This window comes from Lactuca saligna, chromosome 9, assembly GCF_052625555.1.
Source record: "Lactuca saligna cultivar CGN05327 chromosome 9, ASM5262555v1, whole genome shotgun sequence".
Lineage (NCBI taxonomy): Eukaryota > Viridiplantae > Streptophyta > Magnoliopsida > Asterales > Asteraceae > Lactuca > Lactuca saligna.
Window position 1 is genome coordinate 92,231,851 of NC_136425.1, and position 15,666 is coordinate 92,247,516.

Consider the following 15,666-nt stretch of genomic DNA (forward strand, 5'->3'; position numbering starts at 1 on the left):
CCCAACAATGGTTGTTTGGCCCAAAAGAGCCAATGTGAGAGGTTATCGACTTATTAGGCCCAATAAGAGAGTTTTGGCCCATATGGGGGTTTGGACCGAGAGAACTTGGGCTAAGAACCAAAGTTGAGTAAATATACTTATTGGGTTATATTTAGAGTTTACACGAGAGAGTCCTGACTAGAAACATAAGTTCTTGAATGTATAAATTCATATTGTATTGAAATTACTTATACTACACATAGAGTTACATGGTTAAACCAAGGAATTAGTTGTACATGGATAGAGATTTCTAGCCCTAAAATGCTGTTTGTGACAATAACTCCATGAAATACTCAACCCATGAATAAACCCAAAAAATGAGCCAAATATGACAATAGACTTCCAAGAAATATTGTATGTCAAATATGTAATGCAAAGTTATGGATGTATTAATCGATCAGAGGAAAAGATAAACAAAATACAAGTTTTTCACTATGTTGTGGTTATGGCAAGGTTGAGTTGCCAGATTCTAAAGAAGCATCGCCAACTTACCTAAATCCTTACCGTTCAACAGTTTCTAAATCCAAATACTTCATGAACAACATTCATTGTTACAATTCAATGTTTTCATTTACCTCATTGGGTGGGAAAGTTGATGCATCCATTAAAAGTGGTAAAGCTCCATACATATTCAGACTTGACGATTAAAATTATCATAGAATTGGAAGTCTATTACCCTCAAATAGATCTAAACCAAAATTCTCTCAGTTATACATATATGACACCGATAATGAGAAGTCAAATAGGCAAACAATTTTTGATTGGATTGTTTTTGTGAGAACCGATTTTCTCACACGGTCAGTTATATGTTGCTTTATCCAGAGTAAAGAGAAAAGAATGATTGAAGTTATTGATTTTAGATAAGATTGATAATTTGACTAATAAAACTTCAAATGTTGTGTTCAATGAAGTATTTAAAAATCTATTTAAAGTGTTATGTTTATTTTACTTATCAAATAAAGTTGTAGTTAATTACCATCCAGAATCATATGCTTTTTTTTTTTTTTTTTAAGTTATTACTTTTTTTTGTCTATATAAAATTTTTAACCGTACCTCTCGTGGTTTCCACAGATTATAACTTAGTATATTTATAAAGAAAAAATCTTCAATAAAGTTCTAATATTTTAGACTAATTTATGGTTTAATCCCAAATTAAATTTTGTTTACAAAAAAGGACAAAACACCGGCTAAAACTTCGAAATAACTCTCCGTGGCTGGTTTTGCAGATTTAGCCGGTATTCTGGTTTTTTTCGTTATTTCGTTAAAATATTGGGACTTTTTCGTTAATTCGGCTAAAATTTCGGAATAACCCTTTTATCAATATATTAAAAATGGTTTGTTTTTTCAATGAATGTATTTATTCATTTTATTATACAACGTTATATATCTAGTTTTGAAGTCACGGAATTTTAAAAAAAAATATCTATACAATCCAAAAAACTAACAAACTTCATAAATTTGTCTGAAAAGGTTTATGGAAGATAGAGTGTTCGATAATTGCAAGATGAAATTCAACAAAATTAGTGTATATTTTCTTTTGATTTCAACATTGGTTGAAGTACTAGAATTACCACAAAACATACGTAATAATATTAATTAGGCATACTCATTTTCTTCTTCATTCTATTGGTTGTTTAAAACCTTAATCCATATGCTCTCTTTCTTCCTTTGTTTCTTTCTATCTACTGCAAAATTGGGAAGGATGCGATAAGGGATGCATACACACATCCCTTAGATAGACCTCTATCTTTCCTTTTTATGTGCGCGCACACGCATAAAAGTTTCTGATCTAGAACATGTGTGTGCATGTGTCAAAGGAGGGTATCAAAGTTCAAGTGAATATGTGTTTTGTGATCTAACCAAGGCAAGACTAGTTGCTACTAAGATGTTGCTACTGTTCTTGGCAAATTGAGGTACAAGTTTAACATGAGTATGTTGAAGTGCATGATTCAACAAGAAATTAATATTAACGAGAAAGGTTATCCATAAATTTAACTATACCCGATTAGTATTATTACATATGTTTTCTGGTTATTCCAATACTTAGACTAATCTTGAAATTAAAAAAAAATAACAATAATTTTGTATGAATTTCATTTTGCAATCATGGAGCACTTTATCGTCCGGTTATGTTTTTCGGGCAAATTTATGAAGGTTGTTAGTTTTTTGCATTGTATAGATACTTTTTCTAAATTTCGTGTCTTTTAAAACTGAATATATAACTTTATATAAAAAGAGATGATTCATTGAAAAACAAACCATTTTTAGTATATTGATAAAAGGGTTATTCCAAAGTTTTAGCTGAATTAACAAAAAAAATTTAATATTTTGACAAATTAACGAAAAAGTCGAAATATTAGCTAAATCTGTGAAACCGACCACGAATGATTAATCCGAAGTTTTAGCTAATATTCTGTCTTTTTTTTGTAAACAAAATTTAATTTGGAATTAAACCGTAAATTGATCTAAAATGTTTGGATTTTATTGAAAATTTCCTTTTTATAAATATAAATATTTTAACTATATACATATATTCTATAGTATATACTGTGCAACGATATTGACCTAGTTTAAGATAATAACAAATAAAATTGACAAGAAACCTCTACGGCTCTACCATTGATCATAAACAAACACCGTGTGGTCGCTCTACTTCTATGACCCTTGAATCGTACTCTATATCTTCGTTAATATCTATAAGTACACATAGAACCCTTCAACTACTCCATCATCATCCCATTTTTCCTCTTCAGTCACAAAATTTACTCATAAATATATTTCACACAGTATTCGCTAATTCAGATCTCTCAAGGCTTCGATCGATTCCGAGCAACAGCAACATTAATTCCAACCAGAAATACCGAAAGCCAAGAAATGTCATTGTGCATGTCGACATTAAATGCTGCTCCATTGATATCTACAAGCCCAACTCTCATTACATCATCTTCTATAGTTAATTCAACTTCTCATGCAGCAATCTCAAAAACAAAGCATCTTGCCTCATGCAGCGTTCATGGCTTAAATAGCAGAAACTTGCAGTATCACCCCAGGTTGATGATTGCACGACGAAAGTTTGTTGTATACGGCAAATTACTCCATTTCCCGGAGTTCCTCTTCCTTCAGGATCACCTTCGGGTTCTATGTAAGCTTTAAAAGAGACCAATTTTCCCAGTAATTTTCGAGTATGTCTTGAATTTAAATAATGTCTTCACTTGTGATCTAGACAAAATTTTGAAGCAACCAAAAGAGAAACACAATATACCTTTTATGTTCTTCTGTATATATATTTGTAGTTAACGTGTAATTTTTCAGGGAAAGTTGGGTTCTGTGTATCGTGTTGACATTCGTCTTACCCTTTATCACGCATAAATGGGGGCCATTGATTGCACTAAAAAGTAAGAAGAGATTGCCGATAATTATTAATGTGAAAACGAGGCTTTCATATTTTATTTTGCTTCTAATTATTTTATGCGTTCTAATTGACGTTATTGTGTATAGATATATAACTAAGACGCTAAATGATATATAACTATCTTTTTAATGCAACAAAACAGATAGAGTGGACACAGCGGTAGATATGGCGGAGCATATAGCGGAAGTTATCGAAGATGTGGCTGGAAAAGTTGATAAGGTGATCGATAACATTACTGATGATCTTCCTGAAGATAGTAAACTCAGAAAAAGGTTGGAAGCCGTTGATGAGCTGATCGAAGGAGTAGCAATGAGTGCTCATATCGCCAATGATATCATCGACAAGGTTTGAATACTGACCTTTTTCAGGCTCTTACATATGAACAGTAGCGTATCTTGACCAAACTCCAACAGGGGTGCACTCACGTAGAAACCCATTTAAATTTACTGGAAAATTAGAACTTTAGTTATTTGATGTTGAAAGGGTCAAAGTTGGGTAACTAGTAATATACGTAGAATTTAAATATTGAAATTACAAAGATTAAATATTGAAAATGTCAATGGCGCAGGTGGAAGAAGCTGAAGATAAACTAGAGTCCTTGATTCTTTCCCATGCAAACGAGGAAAAGGTTTCCATGCAAGTTGTGGAAAAGGATGAAGTTTCTTCCCATAAAGATTGAATAGTTATTAAAATTCGAGAAAAAGACAAAAGATGGTCAACGTATTAAAGTTTGACCTATGATTAGGAGAAGCATTTAAAATCAATTTGTTCATTTATTTGTAATATATCTTCTTACCGTTAACATACTATTTGCTTTGAATTAGTCCATTCTAATATTTCATCAAATACGGATTGTATCCTTTTGAAATGCTATAGTCGCGATGACACCTAAAATATATATCAAATCTAAACTTACGTAACCACGTACAAACAACCATGTGTCTCGACTTATTTACACTAAATTTTATGAAAATGTTATGAGTAAAGCAACAATACAATTTATAGAACACATGAAACATTTTACTCTTATTAGTTGCGTTTTTATGTATTGCTGTTGTTGTAATCTGTTTCCCAATTAACTTGATGTTAATTTAAGTTTATTTTGCTTTGTTGTAGAGGCTTATTTACTCCGTTTGTATCTTTTATGTTAATATATTCAACCGCTTAAGCAAATGTTTTGACCTTTGGTATAGTGCATTATTCATCTCTAATAACCAAGTGGATTTGGGTGTTGCTTATGTACATGGGAAAGTTATTGGATTTAAATAAAAAATACACACATAAATGTCATGTCATCCACTATTTCTCACATGTTATTAATCTTGGGCCAACTCAACAATTTTTTAATCATAGTCAACAATTAACCCACAAAAACCCGTTACCACTAGGTGGGATGTGAAGAAAATATATATTTTATTGATGTTTTTTATACAAAAACTTCAATTAAATGATATTTTTGTTGAACATGCAAACCTTCAATGTTTTTTTTGAACGATTTTAAAACATTTTTACCCTGATAGATCATTTTCTCAAAGAACACTAACTATTTTTAGCAATTAAAAAGCAATCCTCTCAAGGAGAACAATTTTGTTATTTTAACAACAAAAATATCATACAAAGATAGTATATTACATTTAATTTTATTCATGAATAACCTGCAATAAAAACTATTGAGACAATTGGTATTATACAATTTTAAAACATTATCATATAATTCAAAACAAACAATGTTTATATCAACGTATTATAAGATTTATTATATAAGAACTAACAGTAATATCATTGATTTAAAAACATATATTTGTATTTTACGCAACACGAGGTATTTGCCTAGTGTTGACATAAAGCTAGCTATTTCAAGTCCTATTTAAGTATTAAAATGGGGGTTAATCTTTCGGTTCATAAAAAAAATTAAGTATTAAAAAAGTTAAATATTTTAAATGATAGTAATGTAAAGAATGAAAAAGAGAAAAAAAAAAGTTAATTCATAATTTTGGTATGTGACGCGGCAGCCAACAAATCTACTATAATAAATGAAGGTTTTTTTGCCACATGTCATCTACTCATTTATTTGGACACATGTCATTTTGTAGAATTTTTAAATTATCTATTTTCCAATTGTCAATTTATTGTATTTTTTATTTTATTAAATTAAAATTCCACATTTAATATTTAAGGTAATATATATGTAATGTATTTATTAAAAATGATGTATATATGTAATGTATTCAATACATTAAAGGCTCATTAATTTTAATACAAAATTTTTCTCATTTTTCTTACAAATTCAAAATTTTCAAATTGTTAAAATTTCATATTATTTTTTTTAAATAAACTCATGTAATAAATGGATCTCACACCTAGTGTAGAATAAAAAATGATGGATCTTTTCGTATGTCTTCAATTAAATGAGGGGCATAATTGGTAATGTATATAAATTTTAGTGGAAAAATCAGCTTCCCAATCATGGGAGTTGTTGAGACAAACATGTCATCACTAAGATAATGTTTTGTATGTAGAAAATAAAGGAGTAAATGAAATTAAGGATTATATGACATATTGTAATTATAAAAATGATTATAATTGAGATAACCACATCAAAAAGCTTGTCAGGATATAACTAACCCATTGCTCATATCATTAAAAACTTCTTAGGGTAAATTACACCATTCATCCCTCGTGCAGGTGCCAAAAAGCATGTATAGTCCCTATTTTCAAAAATTAACTCGGACCGTCCGTATGTTTGTTTTTTCTTGCATGCTTAGTCCCTATTGACATAAAATGACTATTTTACCCTTAATAATTTCTTTTTTCATTTTTTTATTTCTTTATCAGTTTTTATATTTTTTTAATAATTAGACTTAATATCAGAGCTTCCACTGTCGCAACACCTCTTCCTTTCTCTCAACTTCTGTTGCTCCACTGGAACAAACCTAAATTGTATGGAATAAACCCAAAGCAAACCTTAAATTGAAGTGACATCACCTGGATTAAACCCTAACGAAACCGGTTTCAGGTTAAATCCCCTTGAACAAACCATCCACATCGATGCTCAATTTGTGTATGCCGGTGCGACAGAAATAGAATAGTCGATGTCGATAATCACCCACATGAAGGCGAAAAATAGTTAGTGTTGGTCCCCTTAGGTCTATTTTGTGGTTTGGAACTCAGTCTCTCCGATCTCTCCTCTTCTTAGTTCGATTTGTGGTTTGGAAATTTACAATGCTTTAATCATTGTCACTGTGAATAACAAAGCTTAAGGCTATGGCCTTGGAGATTTGGTTCAAAAGAGAGAAGGATAAATAAAAGGGTGAGACAAGAGATGATAATGTAGGCAGTGATGAAGATGTTATCTCCGGAAAGGGAGAGAGGAGGTTGTTTCTGACGGAGATGGAGTTTGTTTCCAATGGCTTCTACAAGCACCCAAACCCACCGATGGGGTAGTAGGGTTTGTCTGTAGCTTTAAGTTATGGGGTATGATTTTAGGATATAGGATGGTGGATCAGAGAGAGTTTAGGAGGTGATGACGATGTGAGTTGTTCAGCGAAGTTGAGGGAGATTGAGAGTCTGTGTCTATGTGCTGGTGTTGATCTTTCCGAGAAGAGAAAAGAGTTTCTTGATGCACACCGGAGGAAGATGAGGTCAGTGAGGTGATGTTCGTCGGAGGAAGATGAAATCTGTGGGTGTTGGTGGCGTTTCGGTGTTCTGATTTGAATCTTTTTTCTTCTCTGGGACATGTGGGTTCTCGACCTTCTTCTCCAGCGACGTTTAGAGCGGTGGTGGTTGGAGGTGAATAGAGCGGTGATGGTGGGAACCTCGGAGGTGAAAAGAGTGGTGGTGGTCCAGTGAATTGTGATTTAAAGGGAATGTAGAAGGAAAAGGGGAAAGGGAAAGGGAAGGGGTGGGGTATTTTATTTTATTTTCTTTATATTTTAATACAAATTTAATTATAATTTAATTAAAATTAAAATAGTTATGGGGTATGATTTTGGGAGATAGGATGGTGGATCAGAGAGAGTGTAGGAGGTGATGACGATGTGAGTTGTTCAACGAAGTTGAGGGAGATTGAGAGTCTGTGTGTATGTGCTGGTGTTGATCTTTCAGAGAAGAGAAAAGAGTTTCTTGATGCACACCGGAGGAAGATGAGGTCAGTGAGGTGATGTTCGTCGGAGGAAGATGAAGTCTGTGGGTGTTGGTGGTGTTTCGGTGTTCCGATTTGAATCTTTTTTCTTCTTTGGGACATGTGGGTTCTCGATCTTCTTCTCCGGCGACATTTAGAGCGGTGGTGGTTGGAGGTGAATAGAGCGGTGATGGTGGGAACCTCGGAGGTGAAAAGAGTGGTGGTGGTCCGGTGAATTGTGATTTAAAGGGAATGTAGAAGGAAAAGGGGAAAAGGAAGGGGTGAGGTATTTTATTTTATTTTCTTTTTATTTCAATACAAATTTAATTATAATTTAATTAAAATTAAAATAGTGAGGGCAAAATAGTCTTTTTATGTCTTCCAAAGGATACAACATGCAAATTCAAACTAATAAGGGATGAAGCGTGCAATTTTTAGATATATGAGGGACGGTTCGAGTTAATTTTTGAAAATAGGTACTAAACATGCTCTTTGGTACCAGTACGAGGGACGAATGGTGTAATTTACCCAACTTCTTAATAACACAACGCGTTATTACCATAACTTATGAACTACAAAAAAAAGTCTACAACAACATAAATGTTTTAAAAGAAACTAACTCATTAGCTCTTGTTATTATCATAACTTACGAACTACAAAAATAAAGTCTAAAACAACATAAATGTTTTAAAAGAAAATTAACAAATTAGCTCTTAACATTGCTTCATTCTCCTCTTTCTTAGGCGCTCTGCGATTATAAAGGATAGCTCTAGTGATTGAGAGGCATTAAGCCTTGGGTCACAGTGTGTGTGGTATCGCGATCCAAGGTCATCAAAGGTGACTGTTGTGGATCCAGATCCACCAATGCACTCCGTCACATTTTGTCCCGTCATTTCAAGATGAACTCCTCCCGGGTGGCTTCCTTCTTGCTCATGCACATCAAAAAATGCTTTCACTTCCGCCTAGTACAAACAACATTCCATGTATTATTATTATGTTCTTAGCTTAATACAGAAAAAACGACTTAGACAGTTAGACATAAAATAACAAATATGTAAAATGACAGACTAGCTGATAAAAAATAACGTTTGGTAAAACTAGCTGATAAGTTAACTGAAAATATGTAAAATGACATAAAACGACATTTAAAAGATGAATAAGCTCGTTGAATCGGTAGTCGGAGTAGCTTTTTGAAAAGTTAGCGTACTTATGTTTTTGTTTATTCTAATAATAGGAATATATAAACCAATAATAGCAATTTACTTACAATTACTTACCAACGATAGCAACATACTTAATTTTTTACTGATAGTAAGTGTTATGTAAAATGAAAACTTTAAGCATTTTACAAGTTTTATATATAAAAGTATGTACGTTGCTATTACAAACAAAAGAATATAAGCAAATTGCTATTATGCGGAAAAAAAGTACATTGCCTATATTGGTAATGGTAGCAAGAGTAAAGTATGTTGCTATATCCCACAATTTATCTTTTTTTAAACATCATTTATCCGGGGGCCAAATTATAAATTGCAATGTTAATAAAGAATGTAAATACACAAGTAGCAGGATGAGAATGTTACCCTAATAGCATCGAAGGGTCGAGTCTTGAGACCACACGGAGCCTTGATGGTGTTGCCATGCATAGGATCTGAGACCCACGTCACGATTTGACCCGCTCTTCTAACCGCTCTAATAAGATGGGGAAGTTTCACTCTCATGTTCTCCGCTCCCATTCTTGTTATTATTGTAATCCTTCCCGCTTTGTTCTCGGGATTCAAAATATCGATGAGCTTCACCAACTCACTTGGATCCATCTTGTCACTCACCTTTTCAAAAACATATGTTAGCTCTCTATAATCACAATGTGTCTGATACTAAATGGTTGTTTCCATTCCGTAACAGACACATACCTTGTGTCTGATACAACTGTGTTAACAGTTGTATCAAACACATGTACCATGTGTCTGATACAACCGTGTTAACAGTTGTATCAGACACATACATCGTGCCTGTTACAAATGTTGGATCAGGCAAAATGTATGTGAAGATCAATACCTTAATTCCGAGGGGATTTGCGATTCCTCTTAGAAACTCGACATGGGCACCGTCCAACTGACGAGTTCGTTCCCCGGCCCAGAGGAAATGGGCAGAGCAATCATAGTACAAACCAGAAGTTGAATCCAAACGAGTAAGAGATTGCTCATATGGCAAGTGCAAGCACTCGTGTGATGTCCAGAAATCGGTGGTGGTCATGATAGGATGGTCAATGGTCAAACCGGCTGCAGACATGAACCCGAGTGCCTCATCAACTCTGCTAGCCAGCTCTCGGTATCTACCATGCAACAATTCAAAAAACCACATCATAATTATATAACTTTAAAAAAGTATTTGAGAAAATGATTGCACACTTGGGAAAATCAAAAGAAGAAAGATATAAGAGGACAAAGTTTTAAAAGGTTAGGACTTAAAGGGAAAGTCTAGCTTCCTTATTTTCATGCAAAAAACTAAACACAACGCCCTAATCATAAAGGGGCAAATAAGTAAATTCAACATACCTGTCACCCTGTTCGCTATGTTCCGAAAAATCAAGATTCCATTGATTAACCCTTTGCATAGCTGCATAACCTCCTGTAGCAAAAGCCCTCAAAAGATTAAGAGTAGCTGCAGATTGGGTGTATGCTCTAATCAATCTTTGAGGATCCGGTGTTCGGGACTTCAAATCAAATGCATCACCATTAACATTATCCCCTCGATAACTTGGTAATTTCACACCATCTTTCTCCTCAAAAGGATCCGATCTAGGCTTTGCAAATTGTCCAGCCATTCTTCCTACCTGGTTCCTCAAATTCCCACAATCCAAAATCAATTTCAGTGTAATTCATAATCGCATGTGTTCATACTTATGTTATATTAAATCAAGCATAAGGCTTTACTACACTCCACAAAGATCATAGCTTTAAAATTTTAAAAATTCAGATATGTTGGCATGTTTTCATGATTCAGATTTCATGTGATAGCCAAAAGTATTTAAAAGTGTCGATGAGTAAGCTTAAAATCACACACGAAAAAGAGGTAAAATGAATGATGGAATTTAAAAAATAAAAAAATGTGACCTTGATAACGGGCATTTGACCACCGAACATCAAAACGGCACCCATTTGAAGAATGACTCTGAACGTATCACGAATGTTGTTAGCATTAAACTCCTTGAAACTCTCAGCACAATCACCACCTTGTAAAAGAAACGCATTTCCCATAGCAGCCTCACCCAGCCGCTCCTCAAGGTTACGTGCCTCCCCGGCAAACACGATCGGCGGGAAGGAATCCAGGGTTTGGAGCACCGATTCGAGCTCGATTTGATTCGGGTATTCCGGAAGTTGTAGGGCCTTTTTGGTTCTCCAGCTTTCGATGGTCCATTGTTTGGGTTTTTTTGTATCTGAGGCGGTTGTTGGGGTGGTGGTGGCGGTAGCGGCGGTGGCTGGGGAAGCAGGTTTTGAAGATGATTTGTCAATGGGGGTCTTCGATGGATCGGGAGAATGGACGGCGAAGATTGGTTGGATGGATCTGGTGGTGGCGGTGGGTGCGGCGGAGGTGGTGGTGGAGGAGACAGATTTCAGTTGTGGTGGGAGAGAGTGGATTTGGAAAGATTTTGTGAGGAGGTTAGAGTTACTAGCAAGAGCCATTTTGATGAAAATGTATGCGTTCTTGGTTTGTGTTTGTAGGTGGGAGTGGAGGGACTGAATGGGGGCAATTAATAGGGAGGAGGGAATCGGTGGCAGGTTTGGTGGAAGCTCTCGACGAGGGGGGTTAGGTAGGTAAGGGTATTCCGGTAAAATTGTAAATTTTAAATCATATTGTTTTCGTGAAAGAACAAAAAAACGAGATTATTTATTTATTTATTTTTTGTTTTTTTGCAAAAGTATGGATATTGGTAAAACGGTCGGTCGAAATATATAACTATTAACTAGAAGTTGGTGATGTACATGTTAATCTTTCCATGTTCATCACTGGTTTGGAGCATGTTTAAATCACTAAATTGTAAACTAGTTTTGTGTATGTTTAAAACACTAAATTGTAAATTATTAGCTGATGTGCTTTTTATTTTAGTTGTAGGTGAGTTATGGAAGATATATGAACTCAAATCTAACCATGAACTCGAAAATGACCACACTTCCCTGCTAGTGGTTATTCTTGGTCGTGCATAACCTAATCATTAGGTTTGGCAATTAGGTTGGGTTTGGGTTGGCGGGTCACGGGTTGGTGAGTTAGCGGATCAGAAAACGTAACTCAACTCAACCCATATACTTAAACGGGTTAACAAGTTAATGTGTCAAACTCAACCCATATAACCCGTTTAATAAATAAGCAATGTATTTTAAAAAATATGGGTTTTCAACACAAATTCTTAAAACGATTAAAGTAATTAACATAAAAAAAAGGTTTTCAACAACAATTTATAAAGTCAATAACATCAAACTAAAAATGAAAAATGAAAACATTCATAGAAAATGGATGTGTTCTTCGTTCGTGACTTGTAAGTATCTAAAAATAACGACATGTATTTTTTCTTTTTCTTTTTTATTAACGAACCGCAAACGCAGATTAGTCACATACGAATACGGAAGGAATACTTGTGGAAATCAATTTTCATTAATAATTAAATATATCATTTTTTAAATGTAATATATATATATATATATATATATATATATATATATATATATATACACGGGTTGACGGGTTGACCGCGAACCAAAACAGATAACCCAATCCAACCCATGAAATAAACAGGTTGGTGGGTTGGCGGGTCAAAAATGCCAACCCAAACCTGTCTATTTTCGGGTTGGATCAGTGTCGGGTTACGAGTTGGATCGAGAGTTATCACCCCTAATAATCACGCATTTCATATAATAAGGAAGTCTGTGAGACCTTAGCTAATCAACACAAGAAGCTAGATGGAATTAAATCATCCTCGAAACACTACACATGAATTAACTATAATTTAGCAATTAAGGTATACTTCTTAACTTTCATCTCTAAAAGAGTCTTTCTTTTCCTAATCCTTAACTAGGGCAAAATACCATTTTTCCTTTACCCAATGGTCTAAAATACACTTTCAGTAAACTTTGATCAAAAGTCAACCAATCAAAAAGTCAACGATCAACGGTCAACGCATCGTAACAAACGTTGACCGTGCCATGGTCAAGACCAGACCTGACCCTCTTGACCACCATGTCGTGGTCAGCCTTGCCATTACAAACAAAACGTCATTTAGTAGCATACATATTTAGTGGCATATTTTGTTTATGCTACTATATCATGTTTTTAGTGGTATATCTTATGTACCGCTATAAAAATTAACACATTTAGTGGGCGTTTAACAATTTGTGTCACTAATATTCATATTTATTAGTGGCACAATAATATAAAAATGTCATTTAAAAGTATTTATTTTGTGTTATACAATTTATTAAATACCACCAAAAAAGTTTTATTATAATATTATAAATTTTTTTCTGCCACTAAAAGAAATATCGACCCGATTTCGCAATTTGTATTGATGGAAGATTAGAGATTATGGTTTTGTTTTGTGCCACTAAAAGACCCAAAATCCTATGAAGATGAAAAGAGTTTATTCCCCAAAAGCCATTATATATACAAACTTGTTATGTTTTAACCCCAATATAACGTCCTGATTTTCACAGACAAATTTTTAATTTTATTTATCCAAATTATAAGTCTTACACACTTTATATTACATATTTAATTATAAAAGTGAGTCTTAGCGGAAGTATTAAATATTATTTATTGTTTCGATGCAAGTAGAGTCATGTGAGAGCCTTTCCTCGATCCGAAGAACAACCTGTAAAGCAGTTATTCAACAATTGTAAGTCTAGGCTTAGTGAACTCCTTCAAAATACCACATATCACAATATACATACAATGCATACACATATTGGCCTTCAGCTTATAGCTGGTCCACACCTTGGCCTTCAGCATATAGTTGGTCCGCCCTATATAGCCTTCAACACGTAGTTGGTCTGCTTCCCCTTAGCCTTTAATATAAAGATAGTCCGCCCAAGGCTATTGGCCTTCAACACGAATTTCGTCCGCCATCAACTTTGTATATACATATCAACATATAACAACAGTCCATATAACAGACAACTAACTATCTTAGTCTAATTACCTAAGTGCATACTACAAGGTAGCTATATCCTAACATACATAGGATACATATTGGAGTATATAATATAGTGAGAAAAACTCACTTGATGGTTTCTCAGATGGTTAGCAGCTAACCGAGTGAGGTCCCGTTTGATAGTTTCTGTCTGGAAAGTGATATTTGGTAAAGTGCTGTCTGGGAAAGTTTTCTGACTGGGAAAGAAACCATGATGTTTGATTGTATATCTGATTGACTGTGCTGAATGATGAAAAAAAGTAATACTTCAATAAAAAAAAAATTTTAAAAAGTTATTTTTAAAAAAATTAATACTTCAATAAAGAAAGAAAGAGGCGGGGTTTGGTGTATAATTGTCTTTCCAGCCATTCAGCCAGAAAGATATGATTTTTGGGCTTTCTGGGAAAGATATATCTTACTGGGAAAGACCCCTTCTTTTGTGCAAATCAAACAGTCTTTCCGGTCCATTCAGCCAGAAAGATCTGTTTGGACCTGGAAAGATACGTATCAAACGGGGCCTGATTCAACTGGAGAGTACGTACCTAACAGGTGTTAACATATAATACTAGAGCTTATCAGTCCCTAGGGCAATTTGGTAATATAGGTTAGACCTATCACCAATGAATAACGATAGCTCTATTAAATAAGGATCAACCATGCAGGACATTTGGGAGACGTAATCATTTCGGCTTTTAGCTTTTTTTAAATCCAACAACCAATCCAACATTACCATTCTAGACACCTCTCTCGTAAGTTGATTGATCGGTATTATTACTGGGATTAATGATAAATCTTTATTTACATAGTCATAACTACGACTATGAATATAAATACAAGTTACACTTATAGCATAGCAAGTGTAGCCTAACTTACAGAGAGTTTCTAGTGAAATCGGGATTATGCGGGCAGAACTCTGACCCGAGAGCTTCTAATCATCGTCTCTTCGATGCCGTAGGGTCTCACTAAAGTAGCCAGGAATTAGGGAGTAAAGGGCTAAAATCTAGAAAGTATCGTAAGAGAAAAGGAGAAAGGGTGTGTAGAAAATAGCTGGAAATCGAAAATATTTATAGGATGGGAAAGGGTGCACAACTGCGCATCGCGCACATGGTCGGGTGCGTGTCGTGCACCTGGTCGAAAGTGATGACGTTGCAAACAACGTGTGCTGACACATGTCAAAATCTAGGTGGTGTGTCAAGTGCGCGACGCAAGCTGTCGAGGTGCGCGTCTTCACAAATGAATTTATGTTTTCTCAAAAATTGCAACTGCTCCGTTCGTGCTCTGTTTTTGACGCACTTTATATCGACGCGTGGCTATCGACGAGATTTACAACTTGTTTAGACCCCGTCGGCTAATTTTGACTTTATTTTTAAAGTTATATTTGTACAGGCTTAGACTGTTAAAATCCATGTAAAAATCATAACTCTCTCATACGATATCCATTCATGACTGTCTTTATATTGATGGATAGGTATGCACGAGATCTTCGACTCTCGTTTAGATTATTTTACCTAACAATCAATCGATACTAATTTAAGTTTCTGTGTTTCACACTGGTACGCTGAAGCTTCTAAAAATCATAACTCCTCATACAAATTCATATTTGGGTGTTCTAACTATGTGTGCTATCGCTTTTACAATTACTACGACTTTAGTTTAGATTAATAAGGTTAATAAGTAATGTATCTCCCAAATGAATTTATAATAATCGTTTTATATTACAATCTAAAGTAATGGTAAAAATGGGGTGTTACAACTCTCCCCCACTTACAAGTATTTCGTCCCTGAAATCTAACTAAATAAATATGGGTAGTTGCTACTTATCTCTTCTTCCGGCTCCCAGGTCCATTCCAATCCTTTCCGGCGATGCCACTGGACTTTCACCAGACTAATTACCTTATTGTGTAAGGTCTT

General features: G+C 34.4%; 2 protein-coding genes across 2 annotated transcripts; one reads left to right on the plus strand and one right to left on the minus strand.

Moving 5' to 3' along the window:
• The first annotated feature begins 2,792 nt into the window (after window positions 1–2,792).
• On the plus strand, window positions 2,793–4,245 carry LOC145014349 (uncharacterized). Its single transcript, XM_078972731.1, has 4 exons — window positions 2,793–3,181; window positions 3,352–3,434; window positions 3,594–3,796; window positions 4,020–4,245. Coding segments are annotated over exons 1-4 (399 nt in total). The 5' UTR covers window positions 2,793–3,179; the 3' UTR covers window positions 4,131–4,245.
• A 3,927-nt stretch (window positions 4,246–8,172) lies between these two features.
• Window positions 8,173–11,317, minus strand: LOC145015226 (phospho-2-dehydro-3-deoxyheptonate aldolase 1, chloroplastic-like). Its single transcript, XM_078973680.1, has 5 exons — window positions 10,688–11,317; window positions 10,130–10,407; window positions 9,630–9,906; window positions 9,155–9,400; window positions 8,173–8,533 (listed from the first exon to the last, which is right to left on the minus strand). Exons 1-5 carry the CDS (start codon window positions 11,255–11,257, stop codon window positions 8,285–8,287), a joined length of 1,620 nt encoding a protein of 539 aa, XP_078829806.1. The 5' UTR covers window positions 11,258–11,317; the 3' UTR covers window positions 8,173–8,284.
• Window positions 11,318–15,666: the final 4,349 nt, after the last annotated feature.

What these genes read in the sequence shown, in the direction of transcription:
- LOC145015226 (XM_078973680.1), bottom strand. Translation starts at nt 11,257, where the DNA reads ATGGCTCTTGCTAGTAACTCTAACCTCCTCACAAAATCTTTCCAAATC. An exon ending in CATAGCGAACAGGGTGACAG is followed by an intron (nt 9,907 to 10,129) that starts GTATGTTGAATT and finishes GTTGCATGGTAG; the next exon opens with ATACCGAGAGCTGGCTAGCA. An exon ending in CAAATCCCCTCGGAATTAAG is followed by an intron (nt 9,401 to 9,629) that starts GTATTGATCTTC and finishes GTTTTTGAAAAG; the next exon opens with GTGAGTGACAAGATGGATCC.
- LOC145014349 (XM_078972731.1), top strand. An exon ending in GCCATTGATTGCACTAAAAA is followed by an intron (nt 3,435 to 3,593) that starts GTAAGAAGAGAT and finishes GCAACAAAACAG; the next exon opens with ATAGAGTGGACACAGCGGTA. An exon ending in CCAATGATATCATCGACAAG is followed by an intron (nt 3,797 to 4,019) that starts GTTTGAATACTG and finishes TCAATGGCGCAG; the next exon opens with GTGGAAGAAGCTGAAGATAA.